We start from the raw sequence: 16245 nt of genomic DNA, 5'->3' as shown, positions 1-16245 counted from the left end.
CCAATTTGTACTTCCCAAGCGCTTAGTACAGTGCTCTGCACATAGTAAGCGCTCAATAAATACGATTGATGATGATGATGATGAACGTTAGGGGTTTCTCCGGCCCCAGTCATCCTGAACCTGTCCTTTGTCCCTGGGAAGTGAGCAGGTGATGATGGGTGGACCTGCCCCCTGGGCATATGGGGAATCTGAGCTCAGAGAAAACTGGGGAGCCACCCAAGTCCCTGCGGGAATCAGTGGAGACGAGAGGCAGCTGATATCTCCGTTGGACATGTGAGCCCCCGAGAGGAGATGCTTCTAGTCTGATGGAGAGGTAAGACTGGTCCCAGACAGGCAGGAATGAGGTAGGGATAAGGGTTGCTCTCTGATGATGTGGTGGTCTGGGAATCAAGTTTCAATCAGGGAAAGCTGCTGCTTTCCAAGTAGTTTCAAACAGTCAGTGGTATTTATTGAACACTTTGTGCAGAGAACTGTACCTAAGCGCTTGGGAGAATACAATATAACAGCGTTGGTATAATAATAATAATGATGGTATTTGTTAAGCACTTACTGTGTGTAAAGCACTGTGGTATGCCACTGTCACTGTCTGTCCCGGGCTCCAAAGGGAGCAGTGTGTCCGATCCAGGCCCAAAGATCAGGTACTTACTGTTGTCCCCCCCACCCCACCCCCAAGCCCCTCCTGAGCCCTCTTCCATCAGCAGGATAATAATAATATTAATGATAGCATTTATTAAGCGCTTACTATGTGCAAAGCACTATTCTAAGCGGTGGGGAGCTTACAAGGTGATCATGTTGTCCCACAAGGGGCTCACAGTCTTCATCCCCATTTTACAGATGAGGGAACTGAGGCCCAGAGAAGTGAATTGACTTGCCTAAAGTCACACAGCTGACAATTGGCGGAGCCGGGATTTGAACCCTTGACCTCTGACTCCAAAGCCCGGACTCTTCCCACTGAGCCACACTTCATCTCACATCCAGGTTTCAGGGTGTGAATGTGTGTTGGTCAGACCACTCCCTGAGAACTGCAGCTTGGAATACCTTAAGCGGTGCCATTCTTTAGGAGGTGAGAAGTCTTTCTGACCTGGTATTCTGGCTCTAGCAATGGCACTAAGATGCTTGTGAAGCAGTGTGGCTCAGTGGAAAGGGCCCGGGGTTTGGAGTCAGAGTTCATGGGTTCAAATCCCGGCTCCGCCAACTGTCCGCTGTGTGACTTTGGGCAAGTCACTTCACTTCTCTGTGCCTGAGTTACCTCCTCTGTAAAATGGGGGTTAAGACTGTGAGCCCCACATGGGACAACCTGATCACCTCGTAACCTCCCCAGCACTTAGAACAGTGCTTTGCACATAGTAAGCGCTTAATAAATGCCATTATTATTATTATTATGCTTGGTTGCCTAGGCATCTGTGGTTCGGGATGGTCCATCTAGCATGCCTATCTTTCCCTCTAATAACCCACTATGGGCTGCTTCTCTAGGAATTTATCCAATCATTTTTTGAGCCTATTGGTGTTTCCCATCTGCCTAATATCCCATGGGAATTAATTTCAAACTTTTTTATGATATTTGTTAGGCGCTTACTATGTATTAAAGCGCTGGGGTAGATACAAAATAATAGGGTTGGATTCAGTCCCTGTCCCACAGGGACAGTTTACGGTCTTAATCCCCATTTTACGGATGAAGTAACTAAGACACAGTGAAGTTAAGCGACTTACCCTAGGTCACACAGCTGACAAGGGGCTTTCTACCTAAGATGGAGAAACCCAGACAGTGGCCCAACATGGGGTTTTCCAGATTGATAGATAACCATGATAGATGAGCTTTCTCTTTTCCCTCCTCTTTCCAAGAGAGCCCAGCCCAGCTCCGGGGTGCCATTCTCTCTCTCTCTCTGGTGTGTAAGTCCTGCCAGCCACAGGGGCTAAAGCACTTCCACTCTGCTTGGCTTCTCATGCCCAGGAGACGATATTATAGGCAAGGAAACAAGCCGCTCTGGGACAGACTGCCATCCTGGGCAGGAAGAGAGAAAAATTCAGTTAAGGAACACCCCCCCTCTCCTGTTCTGGTCCCGAGCCAGTGAGAGCCCTCCCCTCATCACCCTCTTCCAGCTTTCAGTCTGCCTTGTGGCCTGGCCTTTCCCGCTTCTTTCACCCTCCTCTTCCCATTCCCTGTTACACAGTTGTGACAGGTTTAGCCAACTAACTTTTGTCCCAGGAAGCTGTTTCTGCCTGCTCTGTCCCTCAAAGGCCAAAGACCCCTCCGCCTGCTCGCATCAGTGGGTTTGGGGGAGCTGGGGGGCCTCTGGGGGTGAGGCCCCTGGTCATTCCCGTGCCAGATCACGGCAGGGCAGGCTGAGCTGTCCCGCCGCTGGCCTGTATGCCCCCGGCACTGGCCACGGGCTACCAACTCCAACATTAAGCACCACTTTGGGATGGAGAATGCCCGCCCACATGTTTGCTGGGCCTGTAGATGTGTCCGGCCAGATAAGGACCAGATAAGACAGGCTGCTCATCTGCCGGCTTTCACGGTCAGCGAGTCGTGCAACGGAACCATTGTGTTTGTGAAACAAGTTGACGAGTCGAACTCCCCCTCCCCAGCCCCCTTCGTCCTCCGCTGGGAGAGGTGGCCCGGTCTAGTGTCAAACGATTCATTGCGGTTCCACCGCAGACCCTCCCCCAGCTCCAGCTCCCAGCCCGGCCCCAGGGAGTGAGCTAGATGCACAAACACACCACACATACGTGCTGTGCTCATGCGTGCATTCTCATTCACCTGCATGCACACGCATCATACACATACCCACGTCGGGTTCAACACACACTCATGAGAAGCAATGTGGCTCAGTGGAAAGAGCCCGGGCTTTGGAGTTCAAATCCCGGCTCCGCCAACTGTCAGCTGTGTGACTTTGGGCAAGTCACTTCACTTCTCTGTGCCTCAGTTCCCTCATATGTAAAATGGGGATTAAGACTGTGAGCCCCCCATGGGACAACCTGATCACCTTGTAACCTCCCCAGCGCTTAGAACAGTGCTTTGCACATAGTAAACGCTTAATAAATGCCATTATTATTATTATGTACTTCCTCTTGCAATCTCACAAACACATTCACACATCCACTAACGCACACACAAACTCTCACTCTGCCCCAGACACACACACCTTGTTTCAAATTTACGCCCTTTCTCTTTCTCACTTTCTCTCTCTCTCTCTCTGTGTCTCTCACACACACACTTTTATAAACATAGGCTTTGCATTCATTCAGTCGTATTTTGCGCACATTTTCTCGCACCCAACCCTCAGACACAGACTCACTCCCTCCTGTTGAAGTTCTAATAGTTGAGAACACCCAGCCCACTCTGTTTGGAGTACTACAGTGAGAAGCAGTGTGATCTGGTGAGATTCAGAGGACCTGGGTGCTAATGCTGCCTCTGCCGCTTGCCTCCTCTGTGACCTTGGGCAAGTAGTTCACTTCATTTCTTTGTACCTCAGTTACTGCATCTGTAAAATGGGGTTTCAATGCCTGTTGGTCTTCCTACTTAGCCCGGGAGTTCCTTATGGAACAGGTACCCTAGCCAACTTGATTTTGTTGTATCTTCTCCACGGCTTAGTATAGTGCTTGGCAGAAGATAAGCGCTTAACAAATACCATTCATTCATTCATTCATTCAGTCGTATTTATTGAGCGCTTACCTCCTTCCCCTCCCCACAGCACCTGTATATATGTATATATGTTTGTGCGTATTTATTACTCTATTTTATTTGTACATATTTATTCTATTTATTTTATTTTGTTAATATGTTTTGTTCTCTGTCTCCCCCTTCTAGACTGTGAGCCCAGTGTTGGGTAGGGACCGTCTCTATATGTTGCCAACTTGTACTTCCCAAGCACTTAGTACAGTGCTCTGCACACAGTAAGCACACAGTAAGCGCTCAATAAATAATACCACAATTATTAGTGATAGTAATGGTGGTGGCTGGACCAGTATAGACCCCTGGGATGGAAAACTGGGTTCTAGCCCAATTCTGGTGCCGCTCCCAGGAAGTACCTCTCCAGCTCTGTCTAATGGACCAGGTGTCTGGTCACTTTACCCTGGCTCCTTTCTTCCAAGCTGCTCCATCATCATAATAGAAAAGCGGTTTCAGCTCCCAGCTCCCGCTAACAAGAAATTATATACCTGCTTCCTGGAAGATGGATGGCCGAGCTCGCACAGGCTGGGGGGTGGGAGTGGTAAGAGGAGTGGGTTTGCACCGCCAAGGAAGATGGATCGTGCAATCCGCAAAATATCGGGCCCGTAGGAAAGGGAAGCTGTTGTGTTTGCCAGAATCCCAAGAGTCGCCTGCACCCGCTCCCTAACCTGAGGTCCCATCCCCAAACCCTCTCCCCCTTCAATCAATCAATCATTTATTTTTTATAGTATCTGTTAAGCACTTATTGTGCTGTTCTAAGCACTGGGACAGACACAAAGTAACCAGGTTGGACACAGTCCATGTCCCCCATGGGGCTCACAGTCTTAAACCCCATTTTGCAGATGAGGTAACGGAGGCACGGAGAAGTGAAATAATAATAATAATGGCATTTTTTAAGCGCTTACTATCTGCAAAACACTGTTCTAAATGCTGGGGAGGTTGCAAGGTGATGAAGTTGTCCCACGGGGGGCTCACAGTCTTAATCCCCATTTTACAGATGAGGTAACTGAGGCCCAGAGAAGTTAAGTGACCTGCCCAAAGTCACACAGCTGACAATTGGCGGAGCCGGGATTTGAACCCATGACCTCTGGCTCCAAAGCCCGGGCTCTTTCCACTGAGCCACGCTGCTTCTCTAGTGACTTGCCTAGGTCCTTCTGACTCCAAGCCCCGTACTCTATCCACCACAGAGCCAGGCAGGAGTCAGGGTTTACAGGGCACCCAGTTCTCCCTGGCTAGAACTGGGGTCAATCAATCAATCAGTCAATCAATCAATCGTATTTATTGAGCGCTTACTGTGTGCAGCGCACTGTACTAAGCGCTTGGGAAGTACAAGTTGGCAACACATAGAGACAGTCCCTACCCAACAGCGGGCTCACAGTCTAAAAGGGGGAGACAGAGAACAAACATACTAACAAAATAAAATAAATAGAATAGATATGTACAGTATGTACAATGTGATATGTACAATAGATATGCCCGGGTCGAGCCAGGCCTCACAGTCGGCAGGACTGTCGGGGTGGATTCAGCCAGCACTGTCGTTTGGGCAGAGAGACCCCCCACTTTCTGGCCCCAAAGAAGGCTGAGTCAAACGGCAACTGAGCTGTTGACGAGAGACTCCGAAACCCCCCACCGGAGAGCCAGATGAACCCACTGAAGTGTCAGTAGGGTTTCCTCCCCCAAACCACGGCTGGCGGGGAGAGCATCTTCTCCAGAACTCCGGCCGACTTTGAAGCTGTTGCGTAGCTGCCAGGCTCCCCGGCTGCGATCCGGAGGTGGGACTGAGCCGGGGGTTTTTTTTTCCCCAGTGACTTCCCGAAGGGAATAGCTGCCTCCTGGGAATTCTGCAGCATCCCGGGTTGCTCCATAGACACAAGCCCGAGGGGCCACTGGACGGATGCGGCGCCCCCTGCCCAGGCCTGAGAGGCGCTGCAGATTAAAGCCAAGGAAAAGGACCACTGCTAATAATAATAATGGCATTTATTAAGCGCTTACTATGTGCAAAGCACTGTTCTAAGTGCTGGGGAGGCTACAAAGTGATCAGGTTGTCCCACAGTCTTTATCCCCATTTTACAGATGAGGGAGCTGAGGCCCAGAGAAGTGAAGTGACTTGCCCAAAGTCACACAGCTGACGGAGCCGGGATTTGAACCCATGACCTCCGCCTCCAAAGCCCGGGCTCTCTCCACTGAGCCACGCTGCTAGTGCTGAGTGTGCCCACTTACTCTGCTGCCCTAAGCAGCCTGCAGACGTGTGGCCTCCAGCCAAGAAACTGCCCAGGGCAGAGCCAGCAGACTTTCTCCCTGTTCCAGGGAGGAGAGACCAAGGCTGGCAGTTCCAACAGTAAAGATCCATCAATCAATTGTATTTATCAAGCGCTTACTCTGTGCAGAGCACTGTACTAAATGCTTGGGAGAGTACCCTATAACGGAGTTGGTAGCTGTGTCCCCTGTCTGCAAAGAGTTCACAGTCTAGAGGGGGTGATAGAGGTGAATATAAATAAGTAAAGTGTGGACAGGTACTTATGTGCTTTGGGTCTGAGAGGGGACTGTATAAAGGGAACAAATCAGGGCAAATCTATTCCTGGACAGGGAAAGTATTAGGATAGCCTATTCATTCATTGTCATATTTATTGAGTGCTTACTGTGTGCAGAGCACTGTACTAAGCGCTTGGGAAGTACAAGTTGGCAACATATAGAGACGGTCCCTACCCAACAGTGGGCTCACAGTCTAGGGTGAACAGGCCTGGGTGACCCAAAATGATTTCAGTGTAGATTGTTTGTGTGTGTGTGTGTGTGTGTGTGTGTGTGTGTGTGTGAGAGCACATGCGTGTGTGCACATTCCCCCAGACAGAATATGTGGTATATGATTCAAGATTAGGGCTCATAATTCTGTCAGGTTGCTTTTTGTTTTGGGGTTTTTTTATGGTATTTTTTAAATGCATACAATGTGCCAGGCACTGTTCTAAGCAGTGGGTTAGAGACAAGCTAATAATAATAATAATGATGATGGTATTTGGTAAGCGCTTACTATGTGCCAAGCACTGTTCTAAGCACTGGGGTAGATACAAGGTTAACAGGTTGTCCCACGTGGGGCTCACAGTTTTAGTCCCCTTTTTACAGATGAGGTAACTGAGGCCCAGAGAAGTTAAGTGACTTGCCCAAAGTCACCCAGCTGACAAGTGGCAGAGCCAGGATTCAAACCCGTGACCTCTGACTCCAAAGCCCGGGCTCTTTCCACTAAGCCACACTGCTTCTCTTAATCAGGTTGTCCCTCATGGGGCACATCTTTCTCCCCCTTCTAGACTGTGTGAGCCTGTTGTTGGGTAGGGACCGTCTCTATATGTTGCCGACTTGTACTTCCCAATCAATCAATCAATCAATCAATCAATCAATCGTATTTATTGAGCGCTTACTATGTGCAGAGCACTGTACTAAGCGCTTGGGAAGTACAGATTGGCATCACATAGAGACAGTCCCTACCCAACAGTGGGCTCACAGTCTAAAAGGGGGAGACAGAGAACAGAACCAAACATACCAACAAAATAAAATAAGTAGGATAGAAATGTACAAGTAAAATAAATAAATAAATAAATAAATAGAGTAATAAATATGTACAACCATATATACATATATACAGGTGCTGTGGGGAAGGGAAGGAGGTAAGACGGGGGGATGGAGAGGGGGACGAGGGGGAGAGGAAAGAAGGGGCTCAGTCTGGGAAGGCCTCCTGGAGGAGGTGAGCTCTCAGCAGGGCCTTGAAGGGAGGAAGAGAGCTAGCTTGGCGGATGGGCAGAGGGAGGGCATTCCAGGCCCGGGGGATGACGTGGGCCGGGGGTCGATGGCGGGACAGGCGAGATGGCGGGACAGGCGAGCGCTTAGTACGGTGCTCTGCACACAGTAAGTGCTCAATAACTATGATTGAATGAATGAACTGATGAGGCAACTTAACAAGAAGTGAAGTGACTTGGTTATGGTCACACAGCAGACTAATGACAGAGCCGAGGTTAGAACCTAAATCCTTCTGGTTCCCAGGCTTGTGCTCTAACTATTTGGCCATTCTGCTTCTCGTGTTGACGACCGACCTCCTTGCTGGCTCTGTCTGTCCCTCACAAAGCTTTTGGGGCAGATTGGGCCCAAGCCCACTGTTGGGTAGGGACCGACTCTAGATGTTGCCAACTTGTACTTCCCAAGCGCTTAGTACAGTGCTCTGCACACAGTAAGCGCTCAATAAATACGATTGATTGAATGAATGAATGAAAGGCAAGGATGGAGAAGACCGTGTTTCCTATCCCCTATGGAGAAATCACACCTCTGCAGAAGTGTGGACCGCCCTGAGGTGGGGGTGAGGAGGATAATTCAGCCAGCCAGCCCGGCCCATCCCCACCACTGGGCAGAGACGGGATCCCGCCGTGGGCATCCCTTAGTTACTGCATCCCTCGTTTACTTAGCTATTGGGTTTGGGCAACCAAACCAGGCAGCAGCGGTGCCCGGGAGGTCCAGGAACACAGCTGGGGGTGGTCAATGTCCCCGAGGAGACAATAACAGGTCACAGAAACAATCTTCCAGGGTTTCTCACAGTTTTCACTCTGATATGGCTAATATTGTTCTACGTAGGCAAGAAGTTTGGGGCCTCCTGGCAGGAGTGATCCAAGCTGGGGGACTGAGAGGCAGTTGGCGTGGCTTGGCCTTCATTGTAACTTGGTGACCTCATCCCAGCAATTACTTCCCTTGATCAGTTTTTATTTATTGAGCACTTATTGTGTGCACAGCACTATACCAAGCTCCTGGGATATAACATTATAACAGAGTCGGAAGACACGGCTCTTGCCCACAAGGAGCTTACAGTCTAGAGGGAGCCAGCAGAGAGAGACCCGAGTGGGAAGCCGGAAGGGAGGCAGGTGCCGATGCCTGCAGGAGCCAGGCCGTGGCTCCAGAAGATTGCTTGTCCCTTTAAATCCATCGCCTTCCTCATCTCAGATGACTAATTGCCACAAAGACCGTGATTGGCCTCTCTCTGATATATGGGTGTTGTATTAAGGGTAGAAAGGTGCTAAATGAACTCTATTTTACATAAATTAGCCCAAAAGTCATGAATCAATGCCACCGCTCGTTATACCTCAGACCGAGTTTGTTGAGCCAAGTTTTGTCTGGGAGGAACGAATTCCAGCCACTCCCTTGGCAGAATGCAGGTCCTGGTTGCCCCAAGGAAGTGGGCAGCCTCCTCCCCTGCCACCCTTCTGCAGCAAGGAAGGGGCCAAAGGGCGAAGGCCAGGCAGATGCAGAGTAGAAGCATGCAAAGTGCTCTCTCTCTATCTCTCTCTCATAGTCTCCTTTCCCCACTCTCCCCTCTTCCCCCTTCCTTTCCCCCTGCCCTTTTTCCCCTCCCTTCTCCCTTTCCCTCTCTCTCCCCATGTCTCTTCTCCTTCTTTTTCTACTCTCTTCTCCCAGTGCTCAGAATAATGAGAAAAGACGTGTTATCTATTAATTCTAGGGTGTGCGCCCAAGTCTGTAGTACAGCGCTCTGTGCACAGTAGGTGCTCAATAAATACTAGTGGTTGACTGGTGATATAATAATAATAATGGCATTTATTAAACGCTTACTATGTGCAAAGCACTGGGGAGGTTACAAGGTGATCAGGTTGTCCCATGGGGGGCTCACAATCTTAATTCCTATTTTACAGATGAGGTCCCTGAGGCACAGAGAAGTTAAATGACTCAGCCAAAGTCACACAGCTGACAGTTGGCAGAGCCGGGGTTTGAACCCATGATCTGTGACTCCAAAGCCCGTGCTCTTTCCACTGAGCCATGCTGATATGCCTTCCAGTGTTGTTCCAGGGGATTGTTGTGTAGGAAACAGGCACACCACAGAGTCTTGGCTGCTTGGGAAAGGGATAGAGGGAGTCATGATTCCTGCCTTCAGTGGCCAATAGACTGGAGAAGCTCTCCAGGAAGATAGTAATAATTATTATTATTAAGGTATTCAGTGCTTACTATATGCCAAGCACTGTTCTAAGCACTGGGGTAGATACAAGGTAATCATGTTGTCCCACACGGGGCTCACATCCTTAATCCCCATTTTACAGATGAGGTAACCTGAGGCACAGAGAAGTTAAGTGGCTTGCCCAAGGTCCCACAGCAGACAAGTGGCGGAGCCGGGATTAGGACCCACGTCCTCTGACTCCCAAGCCCGGGCTCTTCCCACTAAGCCACGCTGCTTTTCTAAATAATAAATGATAAAAGGACAAAGCCCTTGGCTGACATACAGAGCATAAGAAACCATCATAAATGAGGTGATTTTGATACTGAACACTTACTGTGGGCAGAACACTGTACTCAGCACTTGGGAGAATACAGTATAACAGAGTTGATAGACACAATCCCTGTCGTCAAGGAGCTGGCAGTCTAGAGGGGAGACGGACATTGTTATAGATAAATAAATAAGTAAATAAATAAATAATGGGTGTGGTCATAAGTCCTGGGACTTAATGGATGATAGGTTCTCCACCCGTTCGGGTGGTTGTTGAGGAGGGCGACCTTGACTCCGTTCCTCTAACCCCCGTTAAGTGCCGCTGTCGGGAACCGAATGCTGGCATGAATGGACCACATCTCTGATCCAGTGGGGCCTTACTCGGGGGTCTCCCAAGTACAGATGCAGCGTGGCTCAGTGGAAAGAGCCCGGGCTTTGGAGTCAGAGGTCATGGGTTCAAATCCCCGCTCCACCAATTGTCAGCTGTGTGACTTTGGGCAAATCACTTCACTTTTCTGTGCCTCAGTTCCCTCATCTGTAAAATGGGGATGAAGACTGTGAGCCCCCCTGGGACAACCTGATCACCTTGTAACATCCCCAGTGCTTAGAACAGTGCTTTGCACATAGTAAGCGCTTAATAAATGCCATTATTATTATTATTGCAGGTAACCCCGTGGAATCACAGAGGTATTGGTAAATGCTGGGTGGGCAGGCTGGAGGGGATGAAAGAACCAAAGTGTGATGGCATTAATCTGTCAGCCTCCCGGAAGAAGTGTGTTTCTGGCGGAAGTAGAAGGCTGTGCTCGGGGAAGAGCATGAGCAGTGACCCATCTGCTTTTTTTTGGTTTGGTTTTGTTTTCTTATGGTACTTGTTAGGCACTTGTTACAGGGCAAACTGCTGGGGTAGATACAGGATCAGCAGGTTGGACGCAGTCCCTGTCCCACATGGGGCTCACGGTCTAAGTAAGAGATAGTTGAATTGAATCCCCATTTTACAGCTGAGGTAACTGAGGCACAGAGAAGTGAAGTAACTTGCCCAGAGTCCCACGGCAGAGAATTGGCAGAGCTGGGATTAGAACCCAGGCCCGGGTTCTTTCCACTAGGCCACAATGCTCCTAGAGAGTCACGCCCAGGGGAAACTCAGCTACTGAACCGGTGCCCCAGTAGCCCACGGTGAGTTCACAGGCCGCCCCTTCCTCCCGCTTGCCAGTGGCCCTGACCTGACATGACCTATCCACCCCTGGTACCACATCTCCCTCCACCCCCTCTGCCCCAGTGCTCGGCCTTCCCAGCTGGTGCCGGGGCGGACCCACGGCAGCCTAGGCCCACGAACGGCACGGGCAGTTGGAGCGGAGGCCCCAGCCCGGTGGCCATGGTCCCGCCCCCCGGCATCTGCTATCAGGGAGAATGTGCAGCTGCACCCACAGCCCCACCGGGCTTGAGAACAGAGTAACCAGATCCCCGGGCTTCGACGGGGAGGGCTGGGCCACCCTGCCAGATTCCCAGGATTCAAGAATGCCACCCGGCAGGCCCACCAGTTGGGGCCGGGGGAGCCCAAGAAAAGTGGAAGGGGTCTGCCCAGCAAAAGGGAGCTGGAGGCGAGGGCCCCTGATGGCAAGTAAGCCAGGGAGTCTGACCCTAGGGTTGAGCAGGGGTAGCCAGGGCAGTGGGCTACAAGGCCTGCGGCGAGTCATGCCTTAGCCTCCGGCCTCAGCCAGGCTTTGCTGGGGCTCCTACCAGAGACAGATCCCCGAGAGACCCTCCCTCGAGAGAGCCGGGACCCTGGAGACTCAGTGGGTCCAGCCCACGCTTGCGGGGGTGGGGGCACAGAGGGGACCTGGCCTGGGGCAGGACCCTCTTATGATCTGCCCTAGGGAGACCCCAGGTGACCAGACCCTGCCAAGGATGCCCACAGCCCTACCAGCGTGGAGTCTGTGATTAATCAATCAACTATATTTATTGAGCACTTACTGTATGCCAGTCAGAAGCAGGCCAGGAGGTTCAAGGAGCTAGAGAAAAATGATCAAAAAAGTCTCATCCTCCTTTTGAGTTCAGACTGTGAGCTAAAGAACTCATGCTGCAGAGGGAGGGATGTGGGTTAGACATAAGAAAGGACTTACTGCCACTGTTGTTAACTCATGAACGAGTGATCCAGAGAGTTCGTAAAATCTGGATCGGGTCTGGAGTGGGGATGAGCTGACCAGTGGAGCTCCTCCCACTCCTCAAGGCTGTGAGGCTTTCAAGCATCCTCCTTGCTCATCGCCAACAGCCCATGCTCTGCCCAGGGCTCTCCTTCAGCTCCCATGGTCCCCTAGGTTCAGATAAAGCAGGAGGACTTAATGTCAGGCATTAAGAAGAACTTCCTGACACACGACATTGTGTGTCCATTGTGGGACCAGTTCCCAGAGAAGACTGTGATGTCTCCTCTTGCGTGGATTGGATGGAGGGCAGGCGGTCTTGTCCAGAGGCCCTTTTGGGGGTGAGATCTGTGGGTGTGACCCTAGGAAAGGGTGGGCTGAGAATCTGAAGGCAAGGTGACCGCTCCAACCACATCTTCTGGTGAAGCTTGCATTCATTCAATCGTATTTATTGAGCGCTTACTGTGTGCTTTCCCCTCCAGGAAGGGCTCGGGGGCTGCCTTGTCCCTGGCATCCCCACTTGCAGGCCATGGTATCCACCCCCGCCCTCCTACCAGCTCCAGCCCCGAACCCCATCCCCTGGGATAAGCTACAGGATCTACCCCTCCCCGCCAGGCCCCACGGGGCCAACCCTGACGACTTTGTCAGAATTGAAATGTTACTAGGCAGTTGGCCCTGTCACCCTCTCCTCCCACCGCCGGTGATGGACGGAGTCAGCTGGCAGCCTTGGCTGTGGGCAGAGGGCAGGGGGCAGAGCCAGCCGCTTGCCTTGTGCCCAAAGGCCATGCAGCCTCGGTATCCCCAGGGCTGGGGTCCTCCAACCGTTTTTCGGCCAGATACATTTTCCCAAACGGCAGTGCCCATGCTTGACCCCTTATTCATTCATTGTCATATTTATTGAGTGCTTACTGTGTGCAAAACACTGTAATAAGCACTTGAGAGAGTTCAATGCAACAACAGACACATTCCCTGCCCGCAATGAGTTCACAGTGTAGAGTGGGAGACAGACAATAATATACATAATAATAATAGTATTAATAATAGTAATGATGGTATTTGTCAAGCGCTTACTATGTGCCAAGCATTGTTCTAAGTACTGGAGGAGATACAAGGTGATCAGGTTGTCCCACGTGGGGCTCACAGTCTTCATCCCCATTTTCCGGACAAGGGAACTGAGGCACAGAGAAGTTGTGACTTGCCTAAAGTCACACAGCTGACAAGTGGCAGAGCTGGGATTAGAACCCATGACCCCTGGTTCCCAAGCCCGGGCTCTTTCTATTGAGCCACGCTGCTTCTCTAACATAACAGATATATACATATGTGCTGTGGGGGTGGAAGGGAGGATGAAAGTAGGGAGCAAGTCAGGATGACGCAGAAGGGAGTAGGAGAAGAGGAGAGGAGTGCCTAGGGAAGGCTAGTGTCCATTGTCCAGCAAGGTGAGTCCCAGGGCCCACAGTGGCATTGTATATATGTATATATGTTTGTACATATTTATTACTCTATTTATTTATTTATTTATTTTACTTGTACATATCTATTCTATTTTATTTTGTTAGTATGTTTGGTTTTGTCTCCCCCTTTTAGACTGTGAGCCCACTGTTGGGTAGGGACTGTCTCTATATGTTGCCAATATGTACTTCCCAAGCGCTTAGTACAGTGCTCTGCACACAGTAAGCGCTCAATAAATACGATTGATGATGATGATGATTCCCCCACCTGAGAGAGTTGGGCAGGTTGGGAGTCCTGTTCACATTTTTTCCCTCAGGGGTGCACTTCCATGCTCTGGATCCTGGGCAGATTTTGCTGGCACAGTGAGACTGGCTCCTCCAGGGTGTGTTTCATGGTCCTCCATACCCCCAGTTTTCGCAGCCAACAAGGACCCACCTGGCATCCCCGGGGCCTGGGCTCTGGGCATCCGGGGTGCCACTCAAGTAGCTGCTGGAGATATTTGCTGTGGAGCAAAATGTAAGCCCAATCAATTTATCAGTCAGTCAGTGGTATTTATCGAGCTCTCACTGTCTGCTGAGCACCATACTAAGCACTTGGAAGAATACAATGTAGCAGAATTGGTCGACGCATTAATAAAATAATAACAATAATGATGGTACTTGTTAAGTGCTTACTACGTGTCAAGCACTGTTCTAAGCGCTGGGTAATCAGGTTGTCCCACAGCGGGGCTCACAGTCTTAATCTCCATTTTACGGATGAGGTAACTGAGGCGCAGAGACGTTAAGTGACTTGCCCCAAGTCACACAGCGGACAAGCGGCGGAGTCGTGATTAGAACCCACGACCTCTGACTTCCAAGCCCGGGCTCTTTCCACTAAGCCATGCTGGTTAAGCGTTAAGCTTGTTGTGGTTCGGGAACGGGTCTACCAACTCTATATATTGTATTCTCCCTCACGCTTAGTACAGTAGTTCACTTAACTTCTCTGTGCCTCAGTTACCTCATCTGTAAAATGGGGATTAAGATTGTGAGCCCCACGTGGGACAACCTCATCACCTTGTATCCCCCCAGGGCTTAGAACAGTGCTTTGCACATAGTAAGCGCTTAACAAATACCATCATTATTATTATTATTATTACAGTGCTCGGCACTCAGCAAGTAAGCTCAATAAATCCAATTGATTGATTGAGCGTCTCTGAGGACTCAGAGTCGTCCTCCCCACCTGGCTCCAGGGCCCACAGATGGTCCAGGGGACCCTAAGCCCGGGCTCTCAGTTCTCAGGAGTCATCCTTCTTTAGAAGGGGCTCGGGGTGGTCCAGGGGCTGTAGCCACACTCCCTCACCTCCTGAGCCACCTGGAGCAGAGCCGGCCAAGGGGAGTTTCTCCCAGGTCCCCAAGCCGATTCGAATGAGCCAATGAATGGGCCCAAGTCCGCACCCCCGCTGACTCTCCCCTCTCTCTTTCCAGGGAAACCCCTGCAGATCAAGCCGAGGCTGTGAGGTCTGGCCCTCGTCCCACCCTCCAGTGGCCACGATGCCCCCTCAGGAACCCACCTCCGGAGCCCCCGTCGGAACAGGCCTGCTACCTACCTCACTCTCCACACTGGACCTCTGGGGCTCTCCCCACTCGAGCCAGCGCCAGACCCTAACCGCCCCCCTCCCGGCCACCCCGGGCCCCACCACCCCCGGGCGTAGCCAGTCTAGGCAAGTAGTTTTACCTTTCTGAACAAACTAAACTTTTCATCTTTCATCTTGTCAATCCCAGGTCTCTTGGCCACTCTCACTCCACCCCCAGGCCCGGTCTCCCCACCCCAACCACCTGATGCAAGTTCCAAGGGGCTGGGCTCTTTGGCCGACTCCCCCAGCGCTGTTTCCTTGAAACGGAGAGGAAAGGGGGAGGAAACTCCACCGTTGGTCCAAGAGAATGTCCTCAGCTGCCCCAGGCAGGGTCTGGTCTCTGTGCCCTCCCCCTCCTTGCCCCTCCCTACTGTCTTCCCTCCCCCTTCCCAGACGGGGCAGCCAGAGGACAACGGTCCATCCGTGCTGGGGCTGTGCTCAGCCTCTTCCCGGTCCCTGGAGGGAGGGATGGGGGATGGTGTCCAGAAGGGAAAGCCTGGGGACTGCAGCTTTCTGAGCCGGTGAAATCTTTTGAGCCGGGAATCTCAGCGCCTATTCCAGCAGGGGATGGGCGCAGGGAGGGAAAGGGGAAAGAAGGGAGGGAGGGTTCTGCCAGTCCCCCTCCTCCTGCCCAAAACCTGAGATTCCCTTAAGGCCAGAGGGACTCTGGGTGGGATTTTTGCTGTGAAATTGGACAGCTAGTGACCAGAAATGGCTTTTCACAGGAGTTTTCTTACAGTCCTCGCCTCGGGGGAAATATTGTACAGGTCACCGCTGGCCTCAGCTCCTCCAAGCTCAGCACTGCCCCCCAACTCACCCCCTGTTTGTAACCTGTTTTCTAGCCTGTTCTCCCCTTCCCCAGGCTCCTCCAGGCTTTTCTCTGAGCCATGATCTCACTGCCCGCCCCCCCCCCCCGCCCTTTTCTCCCGTCTTCTTTCCTCTCTTCCCCATCCACGCCCACACCTTGTCTCCCTCCATTCGTGGGGCCTAAGTCACATTGATAATGGTGCTATGGAGAGAGAGGGGCTTCCAAGAGCTCCAGGACTACCCCCCCACCCAGGTATCTCCTGCCCCTCCCCGCCACCCCCACCCCTCTAGACCTTCTCCAGTGATTTCGGTATTTTAAAAT

The 16245-nt window shown here is 51.3% G+C and overlaps 1 protein-coding gene across 1 annotated transcript in view; it reads left to right on the top strand.

Moving 5' to 3' along the window:
• ZC3H3 (zinc finger CCCH-type containing 3) overlaps positions 1 to 16242 on the top strand; it is a 287300-nt gene extending 271058 nt beyond the window's left edge. Inside the window, exon 12 of the mRNA XM_038760531.1 lies at positions 14968 to 16242. Within this exon, the coding sequence (XP_038616459.1) occupies positions 14968 to 14999 (32 nt within the window). The 3' untranslated portion in view covers positions 15000 to 16242. The remainder of the gene's footprint in view (positions 1 to 14967) is intronic.
• Positions 16243 to 16245: the final 3 nt, after the last annotated feature.

The sequence above is a fragment of the Tachyglossus aculeatus genome, chromosome 18 (assembly GCF_015852505.1).
Source record: "Tachyglossus aculeatus isolate mTacAcu1 chromosome 18, mTacAcu1.pri, whole genome shotgun sequence".
NCBI classification, from domain to species: Eukaryota; Metazoa; Chordata; class Mammalia; order Monotremata; family Tachyglossidae; genus Tachyglossus; species Tachyglossus aculeatus.
This window is presented reverse-complemented; position numbering and strand designations above follow the sequence as displayed.